The sequence below is a fragment of the Nematocida major genome, assembly GCF_021653875.1.
Source record: "Nematocida major strain JUm2507 chromosome Unknown 2360, whole genome shotgun sequence".
In the NCBI taxonomy this organism is placed as follows: Eukaryota; Fungi; Microsporidia; genus Nematocida; species Nematocida major.
In genome coordinates, this window is record NW_025952951.1 from 190,883 (window position 1) to 208,727 (window position 17,845).

The 17,845-nt window shown below is 48.2% G+C and overlaps 15 protein-coding genes across 15 annotated transcripts; 4 read left to right on the forward strand and 11 right to left on the reverse strand.

Moving 5' to 3' along the window:
* Positions 1-230: 230 nt before the first annotated feature.
* Positions 231-536, reverse strand: NEMAJ01_1127 (uncharacterized protein; the record flags this gene model as incomplete). The annotated part of the gene is made up of 1 exon (XM_047914965.1): positions 231-536. The coding sequence occupies one exon, from the start codon at positions 534-536 to the stop codon at positions 231-233; it is 306 nt and encodes a 101-aa protein (XP_047770922.1).
* Positions 533-709, reverse strand: NEMAJ01_1006 (uncharacterized protein; the record flags this gene model as incomplete). The annotated part of the gene is made up of 1 exon (XM_047914844.1): positions 533-709. The coding sequence occupies one exon, from the start codon at positions 707-709 to the stop codon at positions 533-535; it is 177 nt and encodes a 58-aa protein (XP_047770801.1).
* A 35-nt stretch (positions 710-744) lies between these two features.
* On the reverse strand, positions 745-1,320 carry NEMAJ01_1128 (ubiquitin-conjugating enzyme E2 R; the record flags this gene model as incomplete). The annotated part of the gene is made up of 1 exon (XM_047914966.1): positions 745-1,320. The coding sequence occupies one exon, from the start codon at positions 1,318-1,320 to the stop codon at positions 745-747; it is 576 nt and encodes a 191-aa protein (XP_047770923.1).
* A 267-nt stretch (positions 1,321-1,587) lies between these two features.
* Positions 1,588-2,925, reverse strand: NEMAJ01_1129 (uncharacterized protein; the record flags this gene model as incomplete). Its single annotated transcript, XM_047914967.1, has 1 exon — positions 1,588-2,925. The coding sequence occupies one exon, from the start codon at positions 2,923-2,925 to the stop codon at positions 1,588-1,590; it is 1,338 nt and encodes a 445-aa protein (XP_047770924.1).
* A 530-nt stretch (positions 2,926-3,455) lies between these two features.
* On the forward strand, positions 3,456-3,917 carry NEMAJ01_1130 (uncharacterized protein; the record flags this gene model as incomplete). Its single annotated transcript, XM_047914968.1, has 1 exon — positions 3,456-3,917. One exon carries the CDS (start codon positions 3,456-3,458, stop codon positions 3,915-3,917), a length of 462 nt encoding a protein of 153 aa, XP_047770925.1.
* A 70-nt stretch (positions 3,918-3,987) lies between these two features.
* NEMAJ01_1007 (uncharacterized protein) lies at positions 3,988-4,245 on the forward strand (the record flags this gene model as incomplete). Its single annotated transcript, XM_047914845.1, has 1 exon — positions 3,988-4,245. The coding sequence occupies one exon, from the start codon at positions 3,988-3,990 to the stop codon at positions 4,243-4,245; it is 258 nt and encodes an 85-aa protein (XP_047770802.1).
* Positions 4,246-4,871: 626 nt separating this feature from the next.
* On the reverse strand, positions 4,872-6,965 carry NEMAJ01_1131 (uncharacterized protein; the record flags this gene model as incomplete). The annotated part of the gene is made up of 1 exon (XM_047914969.1): positions 4,872-6,965. One exon carries the CDS (start codon positions 6,963-6,965, stop codon positions 4,872-4,874), a length of 2,094 nt encoding a protein of 697 aa, XP_047770926.1.
* Positions 6,966-7,767: 802 nt separating this feature from the next.
* Positions 7,768-9,783, reverse strand: NEMAJ01_1132 (uncharacterized protein; the record flags this gene model as incomplete). Its single annotated transcript, XM_047914970.1, has 1 exon — positions 7,768-9,783. The coding sequence occupies one exon, from the start codon at positions 9,781-9,783 to the stop codon at positions 7,768-7,770; it is 2,016 nt and encodes a 671-aa protein (XP_047770927.1).
* Positions 9,784-9,991: 208 nt separating this feature from the next.
* NEMAJ01_1133 (uncharacterized protein) lies at positions 9,992-10,876 on the reverse strand (the record flags this gene model as incomplete). Its single annotated transcript, XM_047914971.1, has 1 exon — positions 9,992-10,876. One exon carries the CDS (start codon positions 10,874-10,876, stop codon positions 9,992-9,994), a length of 885 nt encoding a protein of 294 aa, XP_047770928.1.
* Positions 10,877-11,731: 855 nt separating this feature from the next.
* NEMAJ01_1134 (uncharacterized protein) lies at positions 11,732-12,325 on the reverse strand (the record flags this gene model as incomplete). The annotated part of the gene is made up of 1 exon (XM_047914972.1): positions 11,732-12,325. One exon carries the CDS (start codon positions 12,323-12,325, stop codon positions 11,732-11,734), a length of 594 nt encoding a protein of 197 aa, XP_047770929.1.
* A 254-nt stretch (positions 12,326-12,579) lies between these two features.
* On the reverse strand, positions 12,580-13,200 carry NEMAJ01_1135 (ribosome production factor 1; the record flags this gene model as incomplete). Its single annotated transcript, XM_047914973.1, has 1 exon — positions 12,580-13,200. The coding sequence occupies one exon, from the start codon at positions 13,198-13,200 to the stop codon at positions 12,580-12,582; it is 621 nt and encodes a 206-aa protein (XP_047770930.1).
* A 389-nt stretch (positions 13,201-13,589) lies between these two features.
* Positions 13,590-15,479, forward strand: NEMAJ01_1136 (uncharacterized protein; the record flags this gene model as incomplete). The annotated part of the gene is made up of 1 exon (XM_047914974.1): positions 13,590-15,479. One exon carries the CDS (start codon positions 13,590-13,592, stop codon positions 15,477-15,479), a length of 1,890 nt encoding a protein of 629 aa, XP_047770931.1.
* A 4-nt stretch (positions 15,480-15,483) lies between these two features.
* On the reverse strand, positions 15,484-15,630 carry NEMAJ01_1008 (uncharacterized protein; the record flags this gene model as incomplete). Its single annotated transcript, XM_047914846.1, has 1 exon — positions 15,484-15,630. The coding sequence occupies one exon, from the start codon at positions 15,628-15,630 to the stop codon at positions 15,484-15,486; it is 147 nt and encodes a 48-aa protein (XP_047770803.1).
* Positions 15,631-16,047: 417 nt separating this feature from the next.
* On the reverse strand, positions 16,048-17,070 carry NEMAJ01_1137 (UDP-N-acetylglucosamine/UDP-N-acetylgalactosamine diphosphorylase; the record flags this gene model as incomplete). The annotated part of the gene is made up of 1 exon (XM_047914975.1): positions 16,048-17,070. One exon carries the CDS (start codon positions 17,068-17,070, stop codon positions 16,048-16,050), a length of 1,023 nt encoding a protein of 340 aa, XP_047770932.1.
* A 277-nt stretch (positions 17,071-17,347) lies between these two features.
* On the forward strand, positions 17,348-17,806 carry NEMAJ01_1138 (uncharacterized protein; the record flags this gene model as incomplete). The annotated part of the gene is made up of 1 exon (XM_047914976.1): positions 17,348-17,806. The coding sequence occupies one exon, from the start codon at positions 17,348-17,350 to the stop codon at positions 17,804-17,806; it is 459 nt and encodes a 152-aa protein (XP_047770933.1).
* Positions 17,807-17,845: the final 39 nt, after the last annotated feature.

Here is a 17,845-nt window from a genome sequence, read left to right on the forward strand (position 1 = left end):
ATACCTCTTGCTGCATCTGGCGCCTAGCAGAGGCTTCGCATGCAAAAAGAAAGCCTTTGCAGCACGCAGCAGGCAACAACGAGCGTGCAGCAGGTGCTTTTTCCCAAACACGCGCACATGCAGAAGGTAGCCTCAAAGCACTGGCTCTGCACCAGAGCAGATTTTGGGCTTTTTGCGCGTTTGCAGCGCGTAGAGCTGGGAACAGCTGCGCAGAAGTCTAAGTATGCTATTTATTGAAACGTGCTCTGCTCAAACAGCGAAAGCGTGACTGCGGACAGGAAGGCGCCAATTGACTTTCCCTGGTCTAAGTACAAGGCCCGCTCCTTTTCAAACTTTTTCAAGTATGCGTTTCTTTCCACGCTTATTCCCTTTTCGCTAATTTGCAGAATAAATATATCTTCCTCGTCAAAGGCATACAGAGACCTCAGAACTATCTTGTTCTCCTCCTTCAGCTCTACCTCATACCCGAATATATTTCCTATGGTTTTAATGGCGTTTGCTATTCTTTTTTTGTACTTCTCTGCCTCTTCGCTCATTTTTTATTTTTGAGCTGCTGCAGCAGCTTAATAACGTGCTGGGTCGGTATTTCGTCTGGAATGTTTACAATGGGCTCGCTTGTCTGGATAAGGGCTACGCTGACGGAGTTTTTCTTTATTCGGCTGCTTATGCTGGCTGCCTCCTCCTTTATCTCCTTCTTAAGACTCTTCATGAAAATGCCAAATAAATAACTATTTTATTATATTCCTAGCACGTGCTTTTCTCTTCCTTCTTTTTGTAGGTGGAGAGAACCTTCATTTTAACGTACTCCTCATAGTCTTTTCTGTCTCTTCGGAAGTGAAGGGAGGCGTCTAAATTGGCCGGGGAGTCTGGATTAGGCTCGTTCAAAAGCAGCATAATTGACAGAAGAATCGTTCTAACAGAGAGAACCGGCGTCCATTGTTCTGTGTCCAGCTCTCCGGAGAGTGGGTCTGTTTGCGCAGTGTGCAGAATGGATATGCAGACGCGTCCGTCATTGTAGATGTTTGGGTGGTACATCTTTGTGGTGAACATGACCCTGGGGGGAGACAGCGGGTAGTCTGTTGGGAAGTATATGTCTGCCTTTAAAACATACCCCTCGTATATTGTGTCCTTGAACCCGTAAATGGTTATTTCCCACTTCTTGAAGTACTCTACATCGCCGTCTGCAAACGGAATGAAGTTCGCTGGCTCTGGGTCGATTTCAAACCAGCTGCTGTCTGGGTCGCTTTTCAGCTGCGTGTATTCAGCTATGAGCCTTCTGCCAGATTGCGGTCTTATAGGTCCTGTCTTGAGTATTGCCATTATTTACAAATAAAGCAAAAACAATTGAATATACAGAAAAGTGCAGGCGTCTGATAGCCTGGCCGAATTCAAGCTGCCGCGAAGGCACGCGCATAAGCAGGCTGGAAGAGTGCGGATTCAGCAGAGAGGCAGCCGGTGCAGCCAATTTCTGCATGCATGAAGTGAAAGCAGCGCAAAACAGAAAACACGGAATGTATGCTATTTTAAAATTTATTAGAGCACGCCCGTGCATAGAAAGACATGCTGGCTTTGTGCAACGCCGCACTGTTATAGCAAAAGAGCCTGCTTTGTGCTTAGTAAAGCACTTATTCTTTGGCTCACGACAGAAATGATTTTTTCTCCGTTAACATACGCGAAGATCTCGCGGGCTTTGGCAAAAATCCACATAAACACAGCGATGTTAATGCTTTGCATGTACATGGAGCCAAACCAGGCCACGAAAATAAACCCTGCGCTGGAAAGCACTCCTAGACTCATGGAGATGTAGAGGGTAGTTCTGGGCCACCCCGTATACTTAGGGGTTTTTCCAGAAAACTCGCGCTCCGAGTCCGAGGAAACGTGCTTTCTGGAAATCCATTTGTGTATTTTCACGAGCACGCCCATTCCAATGACTCCGCCAAAGAAGAAGGCGGCTATTGCCGTGCAGTATATGTACTGTGCGCAAAATGCATACGACTCGGGGAGTGTCATGATGAGCAGGGTATGCACAGAGTGCAGGATAACAATGGCAGACGCAGTGGCCAGAACCGAAATATTATTAAAAGCCGGGCCTCTGCTTATGTACTTGAACGTGCCGTCTCCAAGTATGGCCAAGTATGCCACTGAAATGATGTGCAGCACAAGCATAAGTATCTGCAAAAGGGTGGGCATAGATGCACAGTCCATTTTGTATATGAACTCTGAAGTAAACAGCATCAGAACAAGCAACGGAAGAACGCAGAAAGACACTACCGTGCTGGTTGGTTTCTCCGAGCCATACAAGAGCTCTTTGAGCATTCTCCATCCAAAAACAGGAAGGAAAATCAGATACTTCAGAAAGGCCCCAGTCTTCTGTAGCGAAGACTCAGACTCAATGTACTTGTGCATTTGTATGTTGTAGTTGTAGAAGCGCTGGTTGTTCATAAACAGCAGGCCGATCAGAATGAGCGTGTATGTACCCGTGAAGAACAGAATAAAGACAATGTTTCTGCTGGTGTGGATTGTTGCTTTATCGTACTTCTGGCTCTGTACGGGCAGGGGGGTGCTGGAAGCTTCAAGCGATTCTCTAGTGTTTTCAGAAAGATTAACATCGCTTTGCATCTCCTGGCCGTTTCTTTTGTTGGGTGCTTTTTCGCTCTGACACACATCCGGGCTGCTCATGTAAAAGCTGTATAACTGTTCTTCAGAGTTGAAAGACATCTCTTCGAATTCCCCTGGCCAAGTGAGCTTGGCGGGGGCATATTCTCCAGTGGACTCGTCAGAGTCTTCCGAGTACAGCCTATGCGACATCTCCATGGATTGCTCGCCTATTCTCGTAACACTTGGGCATATTTCTGTGGCTCCGCTCGCAAGGCGCAGTAACATCAGCATAAATATCATTGCATGCATTCTAGTTTGCATTTTCATCACTAAAAAATTTCAGATCCGTAAACATATATATAATTTTAACGGGACATAACAGATACCGGCCGCAGCATGCATTTTTGGCTTGGAAGTTGCAAGGCCCAGCGAAGAGAGGGCAGGCTGGGTGCAAATTTTCGGCCAGAGTTTCTATGCTTGCGCCCGTTTTTATTGCACAATAGCCCGAAATTGCACCTCGGCTGCTCTTTACTCCGGCAGACTTTTGCAGTCGGTTATTATTTTTATTCAACTGCTTTCATGCATGCTTAAGCGGCCGAGTAGCGCAAGCCACTACAGCGTCTGGCAGTGGGGCCTTCTTCAGGGAAACAGCCCAGCGCAGGGCGCCTGGAGACGCCTCGGCATGGGCCGCAGAATCAACCAATAATATGGAAAGCTGCAGGCGCTTGACAGGGAGCCGAACGCATGCTGGAGGGTGCTGGAATGCGCAAGAAAGGGCGCCCACCCGAAACAGAAGAGTGATCATCAAACCATTGGAGTAAAGTGCGGCATAAGTCCCCATTTTATTCAAAAAAATAATGAAGAGCGAGGGAAAAGAAGAGATCCTTAAGGAAATAAAAGAGCTTGAAATCAGCGAGCTGAAGAAGAGCAAGCATGCAATAATAAGCCGAATAGTGCGGGGGAAGTTTCCAGAGGAGGATCAAATTGAGCTAAGGAGGGAGCTCCAAAAGAGGTTCATCAAGGAGTCCGAGGGCAAGGAGGAAAAGCATGAGGCAGAACTTGCAGGAACCGAAGAGGAGATAAAAAAGCAGTGTGCCACGACAACGCACGCAGCGAAGAAGCTTGCAGAGTCGGACGGGAAGCTCTGCAAGGTGAAGCGGAGCCAGGAGAAAATTTCCGAGGAGATGAAAAAAGCAGAAGCATCGCTGCAAAAGAAAAAAACAAAACAGTTCAAGGAGGAAATTCTGTTTCTGGGCGCGTTTGGTCTTTTCTTTGGGATATGCTGCTATATTCTCATGGACAAGTTTGTTTTAAACTGAATGAGATATCGCACAGACATAAAACAGTGTCGCAGCCTTTCTATTTATTTGGTGTTTCCAGTGGAGAGCAATGCTATTTCTCATTGTACTTTTACTGGGATATGCCTTGTGTGTGGAAGAGGAGAGGGTTGAGCTGGCTTCCAGCAAAGCCGACACGGTTGCGGTTATCTCTTTGTTTATGATACTTGGCTTGACCTTTTCGGTCTCTCTGTATGGAATCAAGAAGCTGCTGGAAAAGGACCCAAAGCAAATAACTAGTGGAGGTCATCATACCCGTGGCCTTATTCCAAGGAAACAACAGAGCCCTTACGAGGTGATTACTTTCTAGTGAAGGCCCAGGCAAAGAATAAAAACACGTCTAATGCAAAGCGGAAGCTGCGGAAATGCGCATAGATGGTCAATAAATACATTAACACGATGTGCTGTTTTTCTATGCCGCGCCAGGCGGCTTTTGCGCAACATATTCGCTGTGTGTCTGCGCAGCTTGAGCTACCGCGGGCATCCGCCTGGCTGGGACTTTTTCGGGGCTTATGCAGCAGCGTGCCAGGCTGCATGCTGGCCTTTCTATGCATCGCGCAGGGCAGGCCCATGCCGCCAGAAGAGCTTTCATTCCGGCCGCAGCCCAATATTTCCTAAGGCGTAAACATTGATGGAGCACTTTCTGTGCTGTGCTAATTTGATTTCTGATATGTTTTGGCGCTTGTGTGAACGGCGCGCTTTTGCATGCAAAAAGAGTGCGCGCCCAGGCGCAAGCCCGTGCGGGCGTAAAGACAGAATGTAAATGGCCGCAGTTATTTGTCAAGGGTTTATTTATAAGAACGGTCTAGGTTCTTACACGAAAGCATTGTAAAGCCCATCCGGGGCATAGCGTCCTCCAAATGGCCATAGAGCTATGCGCATCCATTTTTCGGGCAGGCGCATGCTGCGGCTCTCCAAATGCATGCACTCTTTAATTTATTCCGAGGTTTCTGTCGCCTCTGGCTTCTCAGCCTCTTGCTGCTCTTTCATCGCCCGCTCCTCCTTCTCTTTCATCTCCTGCTCCCTTTGCAGCTTCTCCTGCTCCTGGTACTTTCGAATTTTTTCCTTCCTGTCAAGCTCCTGCTGGGCCAGCTTTTCAACCTGGGTTTTCACACAGAAAAGGCCAAACACGCCCGGGTATGCTGGCTGCACAATCTCCACCGAGTGCGCCTTTGATGCCTCTGCAGTGAGCTTTTCTGCGTACGCATCCCAGTCATGGCTCAGGGTTGGGTCAAACTGCTTGGCTGCCTTCTCCTTGAAGTCGTTTACTTCCTGCATTGTCCGGGCAGAGCCAGCAAGATCCTCCACCATCTGGGAGTACTCCCAGAGGGCGTCAACGACCCCTTCTTCCACAATAGGAAGGCTGCCCAGCTCGTCAGAAAGCAGCTCAATTGCTCTGAAGATGCCAGCCTGCAGCGTGTTTAGCGTTCCCTCTATTTCAATCGCTGCATTCTCCTTCCTTATTTGCGCGTTCTCTGCAAGCCGAAGCTTTTCCATGTTTACTTCGCCGAGAACGTCAACAACTTCTAGATCCTCCGAGGATATGTCGACTCCTCCGGTTGCATTCAGGCTCACAACCAAACTGACGGTTTTCTTTTCGGCCGGCGCTTTCTGTGTGTCGTCGGTGTTTTCCGCGCTCGGTTCTGCAGGAGCTTTCCGCAAAAGCCTGTAAACGGGATAGTCTCCGCAGTACATTGTTATTTCCGTGGTCTCCGTGATCTTGGATATTTTGACGTTCTTTCTGGGGGGCTGCTCCAAAACTATGGATTTGTCATACTTTTTTCCTTGGATTCTAGACTTTGTTTCCTTCAGGAACCGGCACCCTGTGTCAAACAGGTTCATTACTCTGGCGCGGGTCTTTGCATCCTCGACCAGGATGTAGTACTTCTCCGAAAGAATGTCCTTTATCAGAGGATCGTATCTAAACCGGTGGAAGGGGCTCTCCATAAGCCTCCGATACACGCCTCCAAGGGCAACCGACTCGTCTGCATTCAAGTGCACTTCCGGCTTGCACCCTGTGGCAGCGTGCACCATTGCTTCTACCAGAGGGATCTTTGAAGAGCCGCCTACCAGCTCCACCTCTATGCGCATCGGGTTCTCAGCGCCCTCCTCCTTCTCTAAAAGCGCCTTTGTCTCAAGCATGCTCTGGAACACAGCCTGCAGCTCGGTCTGCACGGGCTCAAACACGGCCTCCAGCTGCTGGAGGTCGCTTCGGGTTATGGTCACCCCAACCGACCTGTCGTACGACACGTCCACCTGCGTGGACACGGAGGGCAGGCCCACAATAGCGCCTTTTATCCATTCTATTTTTTTCAGGTTTCTGACCCTGAACTCGCGCTCGTCAAACAGATCTGGTATTTTCGGGTCTATTTCCTTGTATATCTTGCGGAAAATCATCTCTGTGATCTGCATTCCGCCAACCGGAACAGTCCGCCGTTGGTTGATCTGTATTCCGCCGCTGTGGATGCACGCCGAGGTAACTGTTGTCTTTTGGTCGCCCACGTCAACAAAAACAACAAACACCTTCTCCTCGGTCGACCTCCTGCTGAGATAGTATGCGGAGAGGGCCATTGAGTCCGAAATGCACTCCACCGCTATCTTGGGGCAGATCATCCACACTATTTTTGCAAGGATGGCTTTGTGCAGCTGGGTGTATGTCTCTGGCACCACAATTTCTACCTCTATGTCGCTCAAAGGAACGTTTTTTGATGTCGCGTAGTGCGTGATCAGGCTGTTCAGCAGCCCATATACATGAGACTGCGCAGGCAGGCTGACCTTTCCCAGGCACTTGCTCTTGTTCTTTATCTCTTCTGCAAGCTCCTCTATCTCTTTTCGGATGTTTTCAGCCACCTTTTCTCTTTCCTTGCACGTTACGTTCACATTTCCGAATGTTCGTACTTTTCCTCTGTAGTCAACTGCCATTTTTGTGCTTCTTCCCCCGGCTTTGCTCAGAATTATTTCTCCCGCTGAAGTATCAGAAGATGCAACCACCGCTTTGTAACTCCCTAAGTCAATGGAAAGGATTTTCATAAAAAAAAAATAAGCCTCGTATTTATATATATTTGGCTGTATGGAAACATCCGGAACATTGTGCGGCCAAGCGCCCAAACACACACAAAATGCAGGCCTCCGCGCCAGATGGATCTAGAACCTTCCAGGAAGCAAACGGCTGCACACCCTGCAGAGCAAGCCGCGCATTCCCGCTAAAAAACGGGCATTCTGCGCGTCTGAGCATCCGGACAAAAGCCCGGGCAGGCCAAAGAAGCAGCGCAGCAGTGGAAATATAGAAATTCCGGGCCGTGCGCATATAACAGAAAAGGCAGCGCCCAAGCACACATTCTCCCAGCTGCTGCCTTACAAATAAATTTAAATTTCACAGGAAACCGAAGCTAACAGCATGGCTTGTGTTTACGAGCTGAGCCCGGCGCATCCACCGATCAATTCTAAGCGCATAGACAGAAGAGGCATGCGGCCTTCCTTTAGACAGCGGCTGTGGAAGCCCACAAATCACCATGCAGACCAGCCCCTTCCTGGCCTTTTTCTGAAGTCCAAATTCACTTGCAAAAAAAAGCTTATAAAATGCATGGCAGAGAACTTATTTTGCACGCTTTTCTATTTTCATAAAGGCGCCTTGCTTGCAGGAAAGCTTTAAAAAGGCTACAGCCATGCGCGTGCTGGGGCACGCCAAAATGCAAGCCGGCCAAAAAGGCACGCAGAAAAAGAGCTGCCAAGCAGCATGCCCAGCAATAGAAGGGCCCATATGCACCTTGTTCCAAAATTGGCACAGAGCAGAGCAAAAGTTATCCGAGTTTCATTTATTCATTTACACTCCTCAATGGAACCCATACGTGGAGTTGTTTGGAGTAGAACTAATCACGGTGGGGTTCAAAGGAGCAGCAGATCTCTGCACACTCGGCGCGTGTGTAAACACGGGCTGGGCCTGCATTGTCGGAGCGGCCAGCCCAGAAACAACAGGGACAGAAATGTTCTCATACGGCATCTTCATGCTGCACTGAGGCGCAACAACAGGAGCCTGCTGCGGAACATACATCTGCGTGTAGCTCACAGACTTTGCAGCGCTGCAGGGCATAGCTGCTCTAGTAGCGCGTACCTGCGGAGGTCTTGCAAACTGAACGGTCTTCTTTTCAGTAGATTTCTTTAGTATGCCAGGCTGCGCCACCACCTCGGGAGGCGCGGTGTTTCCAGAAGCCAAAGCCAACGCTAGGTTATCAGCCATGCCAGAAAGCTTATTTGTCTTCTGGCAGCCATATATAGACCCGCTCTTTGAAAGCTGTTCGATTTTTTTGCAAACGCTTGGGCACGGCTGCTGGACAGGCGCTACTAAAACGTTTCCAATCGAAGTAGGGCCGATGGTAAGCGGGCTAACTCCCTGCATAAACTGCGGCGCTTGCTCAGCCAAGGGAACTGCTTTGGCAGAAGAAATTGCCGTCACAGGGACTGACCTCTTCTGGCGCGCTGTTTGCAAATTCTGCACAGGTATTGTGTGCGTAACCTTTACCTCCACGTTGCGTGGGGTACCAATAAATAAGCCATCGTTCTGCAGAAAGCTAACCACATCTGGCTGTTCGGCATACGCGGTCGTTCCGGCGTTTTCGTAGAGCCGCAGCTGCGAGTTTACAGCGCCCTGCCAGTCGATTCCTGCAGAGCTCACCATATTGTACAAGCCCAAGTTCATGTTGTCCACATTTGGAATGGGAATAAGGCTTCCATTTGCCTGCATGAAGTAGTACATCATGTCTGTGCTGTTCAGCACAACCGCCAGGTTGAAAGTGTTCAGCATAAACCGGGCATTGACATCTGCCCCGGTGTTTGACACGCCCAAGCTCTCGTTCATGGACCTTAGGGAGAAGATGCCCGAGTTGAGCCTCAGCAGCATAAACACTCGCTGGAGCCCATTAAACAGCATGCATGCGTCCTTGACAGACTTCAAGCCGGAGGAAAGCCTTCCCAGGTTTGTGCCCAACGTGTCCTTGCTCTGGCCAAACACGCTGGTTGCGCGCACCACTCTGTAAATGGAAAAGCTGTCATACTGGTAAAGCGCCTTGCACAGTGCGCAGTTTTGGTTGTTGCAAAGGTCAAACATAATTGAATCCAGCAGGATTGCAAGGTATACCTTAAGCACCATCCTCTCCGAGGGCAGGTCCATAATTCTCTTGACCATGTCTGTAACTTCGAAGGAAGACGCCGCAGTGTCAGCTCCTTTAAACAGGCCATCCAACACTCTGGAGATGCTGTCCGTTGTCGCGTCTACACGCTGTGCAGTTTGGCTGTGCTTATTCAGAATCCTCTCTATCTCGCGGATAACATATGAGCAGCAGTGCGAGCCTATTTTTAGGCCAAGGTTGAGCGCCGTCTTTCTCTTACAGGCGCAGCACACGCCACAGTTTTTTGCGTTAAGAATACCCTTTTGCAGCTCGGCAAGTGACTCCTGTATTGCCTCAGCATCCTCAGACTCGGCTGTTCTGGGCGCAGAGGCTATGCCGTCCTTGGGCGCAAACACGCCTTCCGAGTAGTTCACAGCTGCGCTCGCTGCGTTCTCTCTAGAGGCCTGCGACTCAAGACTCTGTTCTAGCTCCTCTTTTTTCTTTGCATCTTCGTTTGCCTGCGCAAATGAGGACACCAAATTTCGTGCAATTTCCGACCCATTTCTCAGCTCGTTCAAAATGTTTGCGAGGTCTCTCTGGTTTTGGTAATCCATCAGATCCTCGCCAAGCTGAACTCCTTGGCTCTGTGCGCCCAGCACCAATTGGGCTGCGGCAAACACAACTAAGCCAAATGTTTTTAAAATTAACTCAATACTTCCCTTTTCTCTTTGGTATGCACGCATGGCAGTAAATTTTCACGCCACTTATATATTTTACTAGATGATCATTTTTGATAACAGCGATGCACATCAAAGATTATTGAGTAAAGAAGGAAAATATTAATATTTTTCACAAACGGCATCATTTGATACTAGTGCATAAACATCAAAAAGATGGGACATGGGCTCTGGCGCAGGCTTTCCCACCAAGAAAGCTTGCTGCACATAGGCTTTATTTCGGCTTTTCTGCACTAGGCAGCTCCTGGACAGGGCCGGCGCTGATGTGCACCGTGGTTCCTGCATAGTAGTTGTACCCAGTTGCAATGCTGCTCTTGCTGTCCATGCGAACCGCGTACACAAGATCGTCTGTTGGCACGTTTTTTACAAGCTCCATGCCCTCTGTGAACAGAGACACGCCGTCGTACGACTGCGCCACTATGTTGTAGGCAGCGCCAGCCGCTTCGACAGGGTATATTCGCCATATGATGCTGCCCAGAGCCTTCCTTGCAACTTCCTCCTGCCCCACAAAAACCACATACTCTCCGGCATATGTCCCTACTTCCACGCTTCCCTCTGCATAGCCTCTTGGGTTCAGCTTTATCCAGGTGACCCCGCCGCTGAAGGACCGCGTGTACAGCACCTGGTGCGTGGCGGCGTCTATGCAGGCAAAGTTCCCCAAATCGCATCCAATGTATATGCATGCGTCGCTTGCTGCAATTGCCAGAACCTCGTGCATGCACTGCTCTTCGCTGCAGAAATATGGATGCCTTTTCATGGCGCCTGTGCGCATGTTTGTTTCTGTGTACGCGCCTTGCCCGGTTGCATACAGAGTGTCACCGCGTATCGTGTGTGCATAGTTTATTTCGTGTGTTTCAAAAACCCTCTGTATCTGGACGGAGGTGCTCCCGTCTTCGTTCTTGGCAACGCCTGCAAGCGCAATGTTTTGGTAGTTGCACAGAACCAGCATGCCTCCGTGCATGGACACTCCAAACGTGCCAGTTGTTGGCACACTGCAGTCGCCTATGCGGACACACCCTGTTCTTTTCCCGTTGTCATACACGTACGTGCTGTAAACATCCAGTCCCTTAAACTCAATGTAGTCTGTAACGTGCTTCATAAAAATAAAATGTCCGGGGAATAAATAGAAGCCTGCCAAAGAGGAAGGAAGAAAGAATTTATTTTCAGGAGATTCGTATAAAATGCTTCAGTAACCGTTGTAGTTATATATATAGTGTCATCACGCATAAGCACAAACAGTATCATCATCAGCGGAGGAGTGTTATAAATAAGTAGCCAGAGCTTTACGCCAGGGGGGTAAAAATAAAGCGCATTTATACCCTGCATAAGTATAAAAGCGTAAATATTTTTATCCCCTGCGAATGTAAGCAGAATTCTTTATGTCTCTCTGCAATAGAGTGCGCTCATGTGCACATGTTCTCACATTGCATTCGCATATAAAAGAGACCTTGTCTAGTTCCCACGGTAGACTATTCAAGGCGTGTGCAATTCTTCAATCACAATACGCTTAATAGTGCGGGATAGTGGTTCACACTACATTTTACTTTTAACCTCTTGGCTCCAAAAAGCGCTCTGGCGCAGCCTGTGTCTGGCAACAGGCCACAGCGTGTGTTTCCTTTCGCCTTCATATGCCCCGGGCTACACGTTGATCTGCAGTATGTTTCCCGTGGCTCGAATTTGCTGGCGGCTCTTTGCCGCGTCTGCATGTCTTCGCGCAGACAGCGCTTTGCACATCCAAAGGGCGCTTGTGGCCCAAAATATTTTTGCTGCTCTCATTTTGGTGCCTCCTCTGTCCAAAATGCCTTTATAATTATAAGTGTGCACCTTCCAATCATCTTTAGAAAAAACCGACCAATGGATACTTTATTTCATCATACATTGCACATGCAAAGCCTGCTTGGTGTGTTGTTTTGGCAAATTCGCACATGTCTTACTTGCAAATATCACACAGTGTCTACTTTGAATTCTTTTCGGCTCCTGCACTTTCCTCCTTCTCTTCCTCGGCCTCTGCACCTTCCTTCTTTTCTTTCTCGTTTCCAGCCTCACCTTCTTTTCCAGCCTCATCTTTTTTTCCAGCCTCATCTTTTTTTCCAGCCTCATCTTTTTTTCCGGCCTTATCTTCCGATTTTTCCGCCTTATCTTCCGATTTTTCAGATTTATCTTCCGGCTTTTCAGCTTTATCTTCTGGCTTTTCAGCTTCACCCGCTTTTCCAGCCTTGCCTTCCTTAGCAGTGTCTTTTTCTGAGGAATTCGCAGGATTCTCGCTGTTCTTCTTAGCTTCTTGCTGCGCCTTCGGAGCGTTCTCTACCCTAATAGCCCCAGTTGCTCCTCCGCCGACATGCACTTCAGAGTGATCTTCATCGCTTTCACCATTTTTCTTTGAGAAAAAACTGCCAAAGTAGGCAGCAAGCCTAGAAAAAACCCCCTTCTTCTTTGGCTTTTCTGCACCAGCCTCTGCTCCTTCTTTTCCTGCTGCAGGCTCTGCAGCAAACACAAATCCTATCGCAACTAGCCCAGTTGTTAGAAACAATGCAACTTTCTTGTTCATCTTTATTTTTCTATTTTTCTTTCCTTATTTAGTGTGAGCAAGATCAAAAAATGCGAGGCACAAATTATCTCTATCCCTGTTTTTTTTAGATAAAGGGGCATAGACTCCACTAGTATTTTTCTTTTTCTTTCCGGCGCCTTCGCATTGGTGGGCTTGCCCATCAAAAATGTCAGCGCTCTTCTTTGTTTCAGAAAAGGGGGCAGCGATCAAAATACAGCTCACCTGCGCCTCTCCAATAGATTTGCAGGCTCTGCCTAGTCCTTTAGCTTTATGTTTTTTGTGTGTCTGAAAATGTAGTTTTCGTTTACGTCTACCATCTGCAGCTTCAGAGAGAGCCGCGGCCCTATTTCGTCCAGCCTTACAACTTCCTCCTTTGCAGCGTTCTCCGGCAGCCTTATGATGTACCGGTGCTTTCTGCACAGAATGAACCCTCGCTTTTTCGTAAAGGACACCACCTGCCTGCCCTCAAAGTCTGGGTCTTCCGTGCTGAAGGCGTCTTCAATGTCCTTGACAAACCGCACGTCGTTTTCTGTTTCGTCAAAGTTTGTCAAAGTTATTTCCGGCATGTGTCCCGAGTCAACTGCCCCATTCAGCCGCCTTGAAAGCGTATACGACACAATGGAGTACGTGCTTGTCGTTATGTTGTTTTTTGCGTCTTTCTTGATGAAGAGAAGCCTTCTTCTGACAGAGTCCACTTGGTCCAGCCGGATGACCATGACTTCGTCCTCTGTTGCCTCCTCCTTCAGAAAGTCGCTGAACTTTCTGTTTTTTCGGGGAATGGGCGTTGCCCCGGGAAAAATCCCCTCTATGTCCACAAGAAGCTCTTTTGTTTCATGTGTCAGTTTTGAGTTACTGGACGTAATAATAACTTGCATTTGCTGCAAAAAAATAAAGGAAAAAAAGTATCACCAGTTCCACGCGTGCTCTGCCTTTGCCGGGAGAAGACAGCACACGTTTTGGCATGCGCCCGGCGGCGCGTGCTGCTTTGCACGGAAGAACAAACATTTTTGCAGGCATATAGAAGCCCCATGGCGTGCCGATGTATTTAGAAAGAAGGCTGCACGTGTTTTCTAGAGAAGCTTTCTGGACAGGACTGACACGCGCAAAAAAACAGATCGGCACTGCTCGGCGCAAGCCCATGCCTGGGGAATGCCTGTGTGCCAAAAATTCAATCAATTTTAATTGATTTTTTAATTGCATCTAGATCATCATTTTAGTCCTTTTTGTCATTTTATTCATTTGGTTTTTGCATTTGTTTATTCGCATGGTCCAAATAACAAGGAAAGCGAAAGATCCGAACAGGCTGACAAAGGTAGAGATATGTGCTATACTGAACAGCCTGCACATTTGCAATGTCACGGCTGAAAGCAGCAAGAAAGAGCTAGTGGGCATATTCAAAAAAAACAAGAAACAAATAGAGAGCAAGCAAAGCGAGGTGGTAAAGCTTCTTAAAGAGATGGAGACCCAGAAAAAGAAGGACGCGGCCAGTTCCGACAAAAAACGAAAGACTCCAGCAAAAAGCCAGAAAAAGCAAAGGACTGAGCCCGAGCCCGGCGCGGAGCCAACTCTTGAAGCTGCACAGGAGTCTGTGAAAAAGCCTGTGCGGGGGGCGGCCAAGAGGGCGCAGGAAGGCCCGCACCCAAAGGAAAAAACAGAAGCCGCGAATGTTTTGCACATAGAGGAGAAGACAGAGACGGTGGCTATTTCGCACAGCGGCGCCTTCAAAAAGGCGCAGGGCCAAGTGCCGAAAGCTGTAGACCTACAAGCAAAAACTACTAAAAAAGATGCGATGCCACGACAAATAAATAAAAACGAAAACACGGCAACAAAAGAGATAAACAGCAGAAGAAAATACACACAACTAATGGAACTGATAAAAACCCCAAGCAGAATGTTGATACTAGGCGTGGCAGGGGCCATGCTTTCTATGATGGCGGTGTATGCGTTTTACGTGAACAGAGCGGGTGCTCTTGAAATTGCTCAGAGCATAAAGGACTATGTGACCAAAAAAGGAGAGCCCAAGCCGGAAAAAGGCTCTTTTCACGAAAAGATCGAGCTAGCAAAGCAGGCGGCAGAGAAAGAGCTGCAGGCAAAAAAAGAAGAAGCTGCCAAGCAGGCCCACATGGAGGCGATTCAAAGGAAAAGAGCTGAGCAAGAAGCCAAAGCAAAAGCTGAGAAGGAGGCCAGGGAGAGGGCTGAACAGGAAGCTAAAGCAAAGGCGGAGCAAGAAGCTAAAGCTAAGGCAGAGCAAGAAGCCAAAGTAAAAGCTGAACAGGAGGCCAGGGAGAGGGCCGAAAAGGAAGCTAAAGCAAAGGCGGAGCAAGAAGCCAAAGAAAAAGCTGAGAAAGAAGCTAAAGCAAAGGCTGAACAAGAAGCTAAAGCAAAGGCAGAACAGGAGGCTAAAGCAAAGGCTGAGAAAGAAGCTAAAGCAAAGGCAGAGCAAAAAGCCAAAGAAAAAGCTGAACAGGAGGCTAGGGTGAAGGCAGAGCAAGAAGCCAAAGCAAAAGCTGAGAAGGAGGCCAGGGAGAGGGCTGAACAGGAAGCTAGAGTGAAGGCGGAGAAGGAAGCTAAAGCAAAGGCTGAGCAAGAAGCTAAAGCAAAAGCAGAACAGGAAGCCAGGGAGAGGGCAGAGAAAGAAGCTAAAGCAAAGGCTCAGCAGGAGGCTAGAGTGAAGGCTGAGGGAGAGGCCAGGGAGAGGGCCGAGCAGGAAGCCAAAGCGAAAGCCGAGCAGGAAGCAAAGGCTGAAAAAGCATTGCCCAGCGAGTCAGATACGCGTAAGAGCTCGAAGTCCATTCTGTCTATAGCCCATAGTGTGGTGGGGTGGGCCTTTAGACTGTTATTCAAGCTGGTGATGTTAGGGCTAGCAGCTCTTGTCGCGCTTGGTGTGGTTATATTTATGCTTCATCTCATACATCTCAAGAAGAAGAAAATAGCCAAATACAGAGACTTCTTAATATGCAGAATCCACAAAAAGAGCAAAAACGCGCTTCCGCTCGACACCATTAAAGAAGTCCGGAAAGAGTTTCCTGTCTTAAGTAGCTTAGAGTGGATGGTTTTATGCAACAGAATTTTATTGAACCAAAACATCCGAATCACACGGGTATTGCGCGGGGTGAAGGAAGAGGATGCTTGGATGTGGGTGGATGCGAACTAAGGCGTTAATTAAAACTGTTTGATCTTTTTGCTTGATTCTTTTGGGATATTTCTCGAAGAAGCCACGTGCCCAGGGTTTCTCTTCTGTTTTCTTCTGGCTTTTCTGGAATCTTCATGAACTTTAGTTGCCGCAAGTTATTGCTTATGTCCATGTCTGTAAATTTTTTCCCAAATAAATACCCGACACGCCTTTGAGGCTGTTCGCTGCGCTTTCTTGTTTAGCCAAAAACAAAAAAGCTGGCTCTATAGCTTTTCTGGAGTGTGCCAAGCCGCTGCCTACAGCGAAGCTGGAAAGCGTTGTGTATTGTGTTTTTTTAAGAGGCAGGGCTTCACTGCGCAGCAGGCTCCAAAGCAGCAGAAGCGCCCTTTCCGTGGCAATGCAGACCCTGCCCAAAGCAGTGCATGTGCTGCTGTCAAACACCTGGGACATATCCCGCATTAAAAATGAAAGTCCGAATCCAAGTACAGTTTATATGCAAGCTCTTTATTCGCATAGCTGCCCCTTAGGCCCAGCAGGCTTTTCAGTCAAGTTTTTGGGCCTTCTTAGGGGAATTCCCAGCTGCCCTTGCTCACTGCATGTCCAGTGCCTGTATGCATGTTTTCACGCTGTCCGCGTCTCCTTCCTTGTTTTTCAGGCCTTCGTACGCGCTCTGCTCGTACTCCACAACACCATGGTTCTGCGCCCATTGGAATCCATCGAAAATAAACAGCTCTCGCTTTATCGCATTCGGAGCGGTTGGATGCATGTTTGCCTTGCACGGTATTTTCTTTATGGCCTCGTGCTGCGGGATGTCCTCAACAGAGATGCTTTGGATGTACTCCTTGCTTATGAGATGGTTTGCAATGTTGGAAAGCTTGGCTCCTTTCGCATTTACAACAGGCTGGCTGTCCGAGCTGTCATATGTGTACTCTCTCACTGCAATCTTGTTTTTCACAACCTCAAAGACGCCCATTTTTTTGTTTTCCGGCTCGGGTATCCCTGCGCTGGTCACCTCCAGGCTGTGCGTTTGTGCGTACCCTGCCATTACAGGATCCCCTATTTTCACAAGCACGTTGTCCACCGACACAACGTTGAAGTACTTAACGCCAGATAGCCTTTCTACAATAGACGTGTTTTTGTGTGATATTGCGCTTTTTCTGACACATATGTGCGCCCCTGCCCTAAGCGCTTTGAACACACACCCATTTCCGTTGGGAACAGTTATTGGGGCGTTGTTTGCGTCAAGAAGCAGGCTTCGGTTGTTTAGGTCCAAGGCCTCCACGTCCTGCTGCACAATCACAAAAACCTCGTCTTGCTCTGAAAGCACTTTTTTCTGCAGATGCTCAATTGTCTCGTGCATAGTCTCGTTTGACACCATAAGGACCCATGGCATGCCTGCCGGAATGATCTGCTTTGCCTGTCTCTGGAAAAGAGACAGCCTTGGGGAGCGCGCGGTTTCCAGCACAAACGTTCCCTTGGGCTTGTCATATCCAAGCCTTGACCCGCTTCCGCCTGCCAGCGTGACCACAGCGATTTTCTTCTCCTGCAGCAGCTTCTGCCCTATATCTGCAAGGGCCTCTCTCTCTAGGTCTTCTTTTAATAAAATGTGCATGCCTGTTTGGAAAATCTGCGTATTTATGCGCCTACTGCTTGGAAACAAAAATAACCCAAAACCCTCTTTTGATGATCTGGATGCTTTATGCAAGCCTGTGGGGGCGCGCCTTGGCCCAATATGTGCTAATGGATAGCGCTCTTGGAAGGTTCTTAAATGTCTATATTTTAAATTGCCGAATTCTCTAAAAAATGGCAGCGCATGCAGCTATATTAAAAATACACTTTACTAATTAAGCTAATGATAAGTGCCATTGTTTTCTAGATATGCAGAGAGAATGGGAGAAAAAAAGTGCAGTATGGTGAAAAACCTTATTTTGCACAGCGCTCTGCTGGAGCTGTACTACAAGCAAAGAAAACACGTGGCGCTGGAGGTTCTTCTGGACAAAGCGAGCGTGCTTCTTAGGTTCACCCTGGTGGAGGTCATATGCGCAAAAATATGCAGCAGCATCGTAATAGGCATGCTTCCGCAGTACACGTCTTTGGAGATATTCTTCACCTCCTGCATAATATTCAAGAAGTACTGGAACGATTTCTCTCTAAGAAACCTTGAAGAGGTAGACAAGGACATTGTGAGCATAAAGAAGCTGAACCGAATAGAAGTAGCCATATTAAAAGTAATCAAATACAACATACGCATCACCAGGGAGCAGATCCAGAGAGAAATAGACCTGGAGCGAAGCATAGACGTAACATACAACGAGGCCATGTCTAGCATATTGTGCACATCAAAGTAGCCACACTGCAGCTTGCCCAAGCCCTGCGTGCATAGTGTG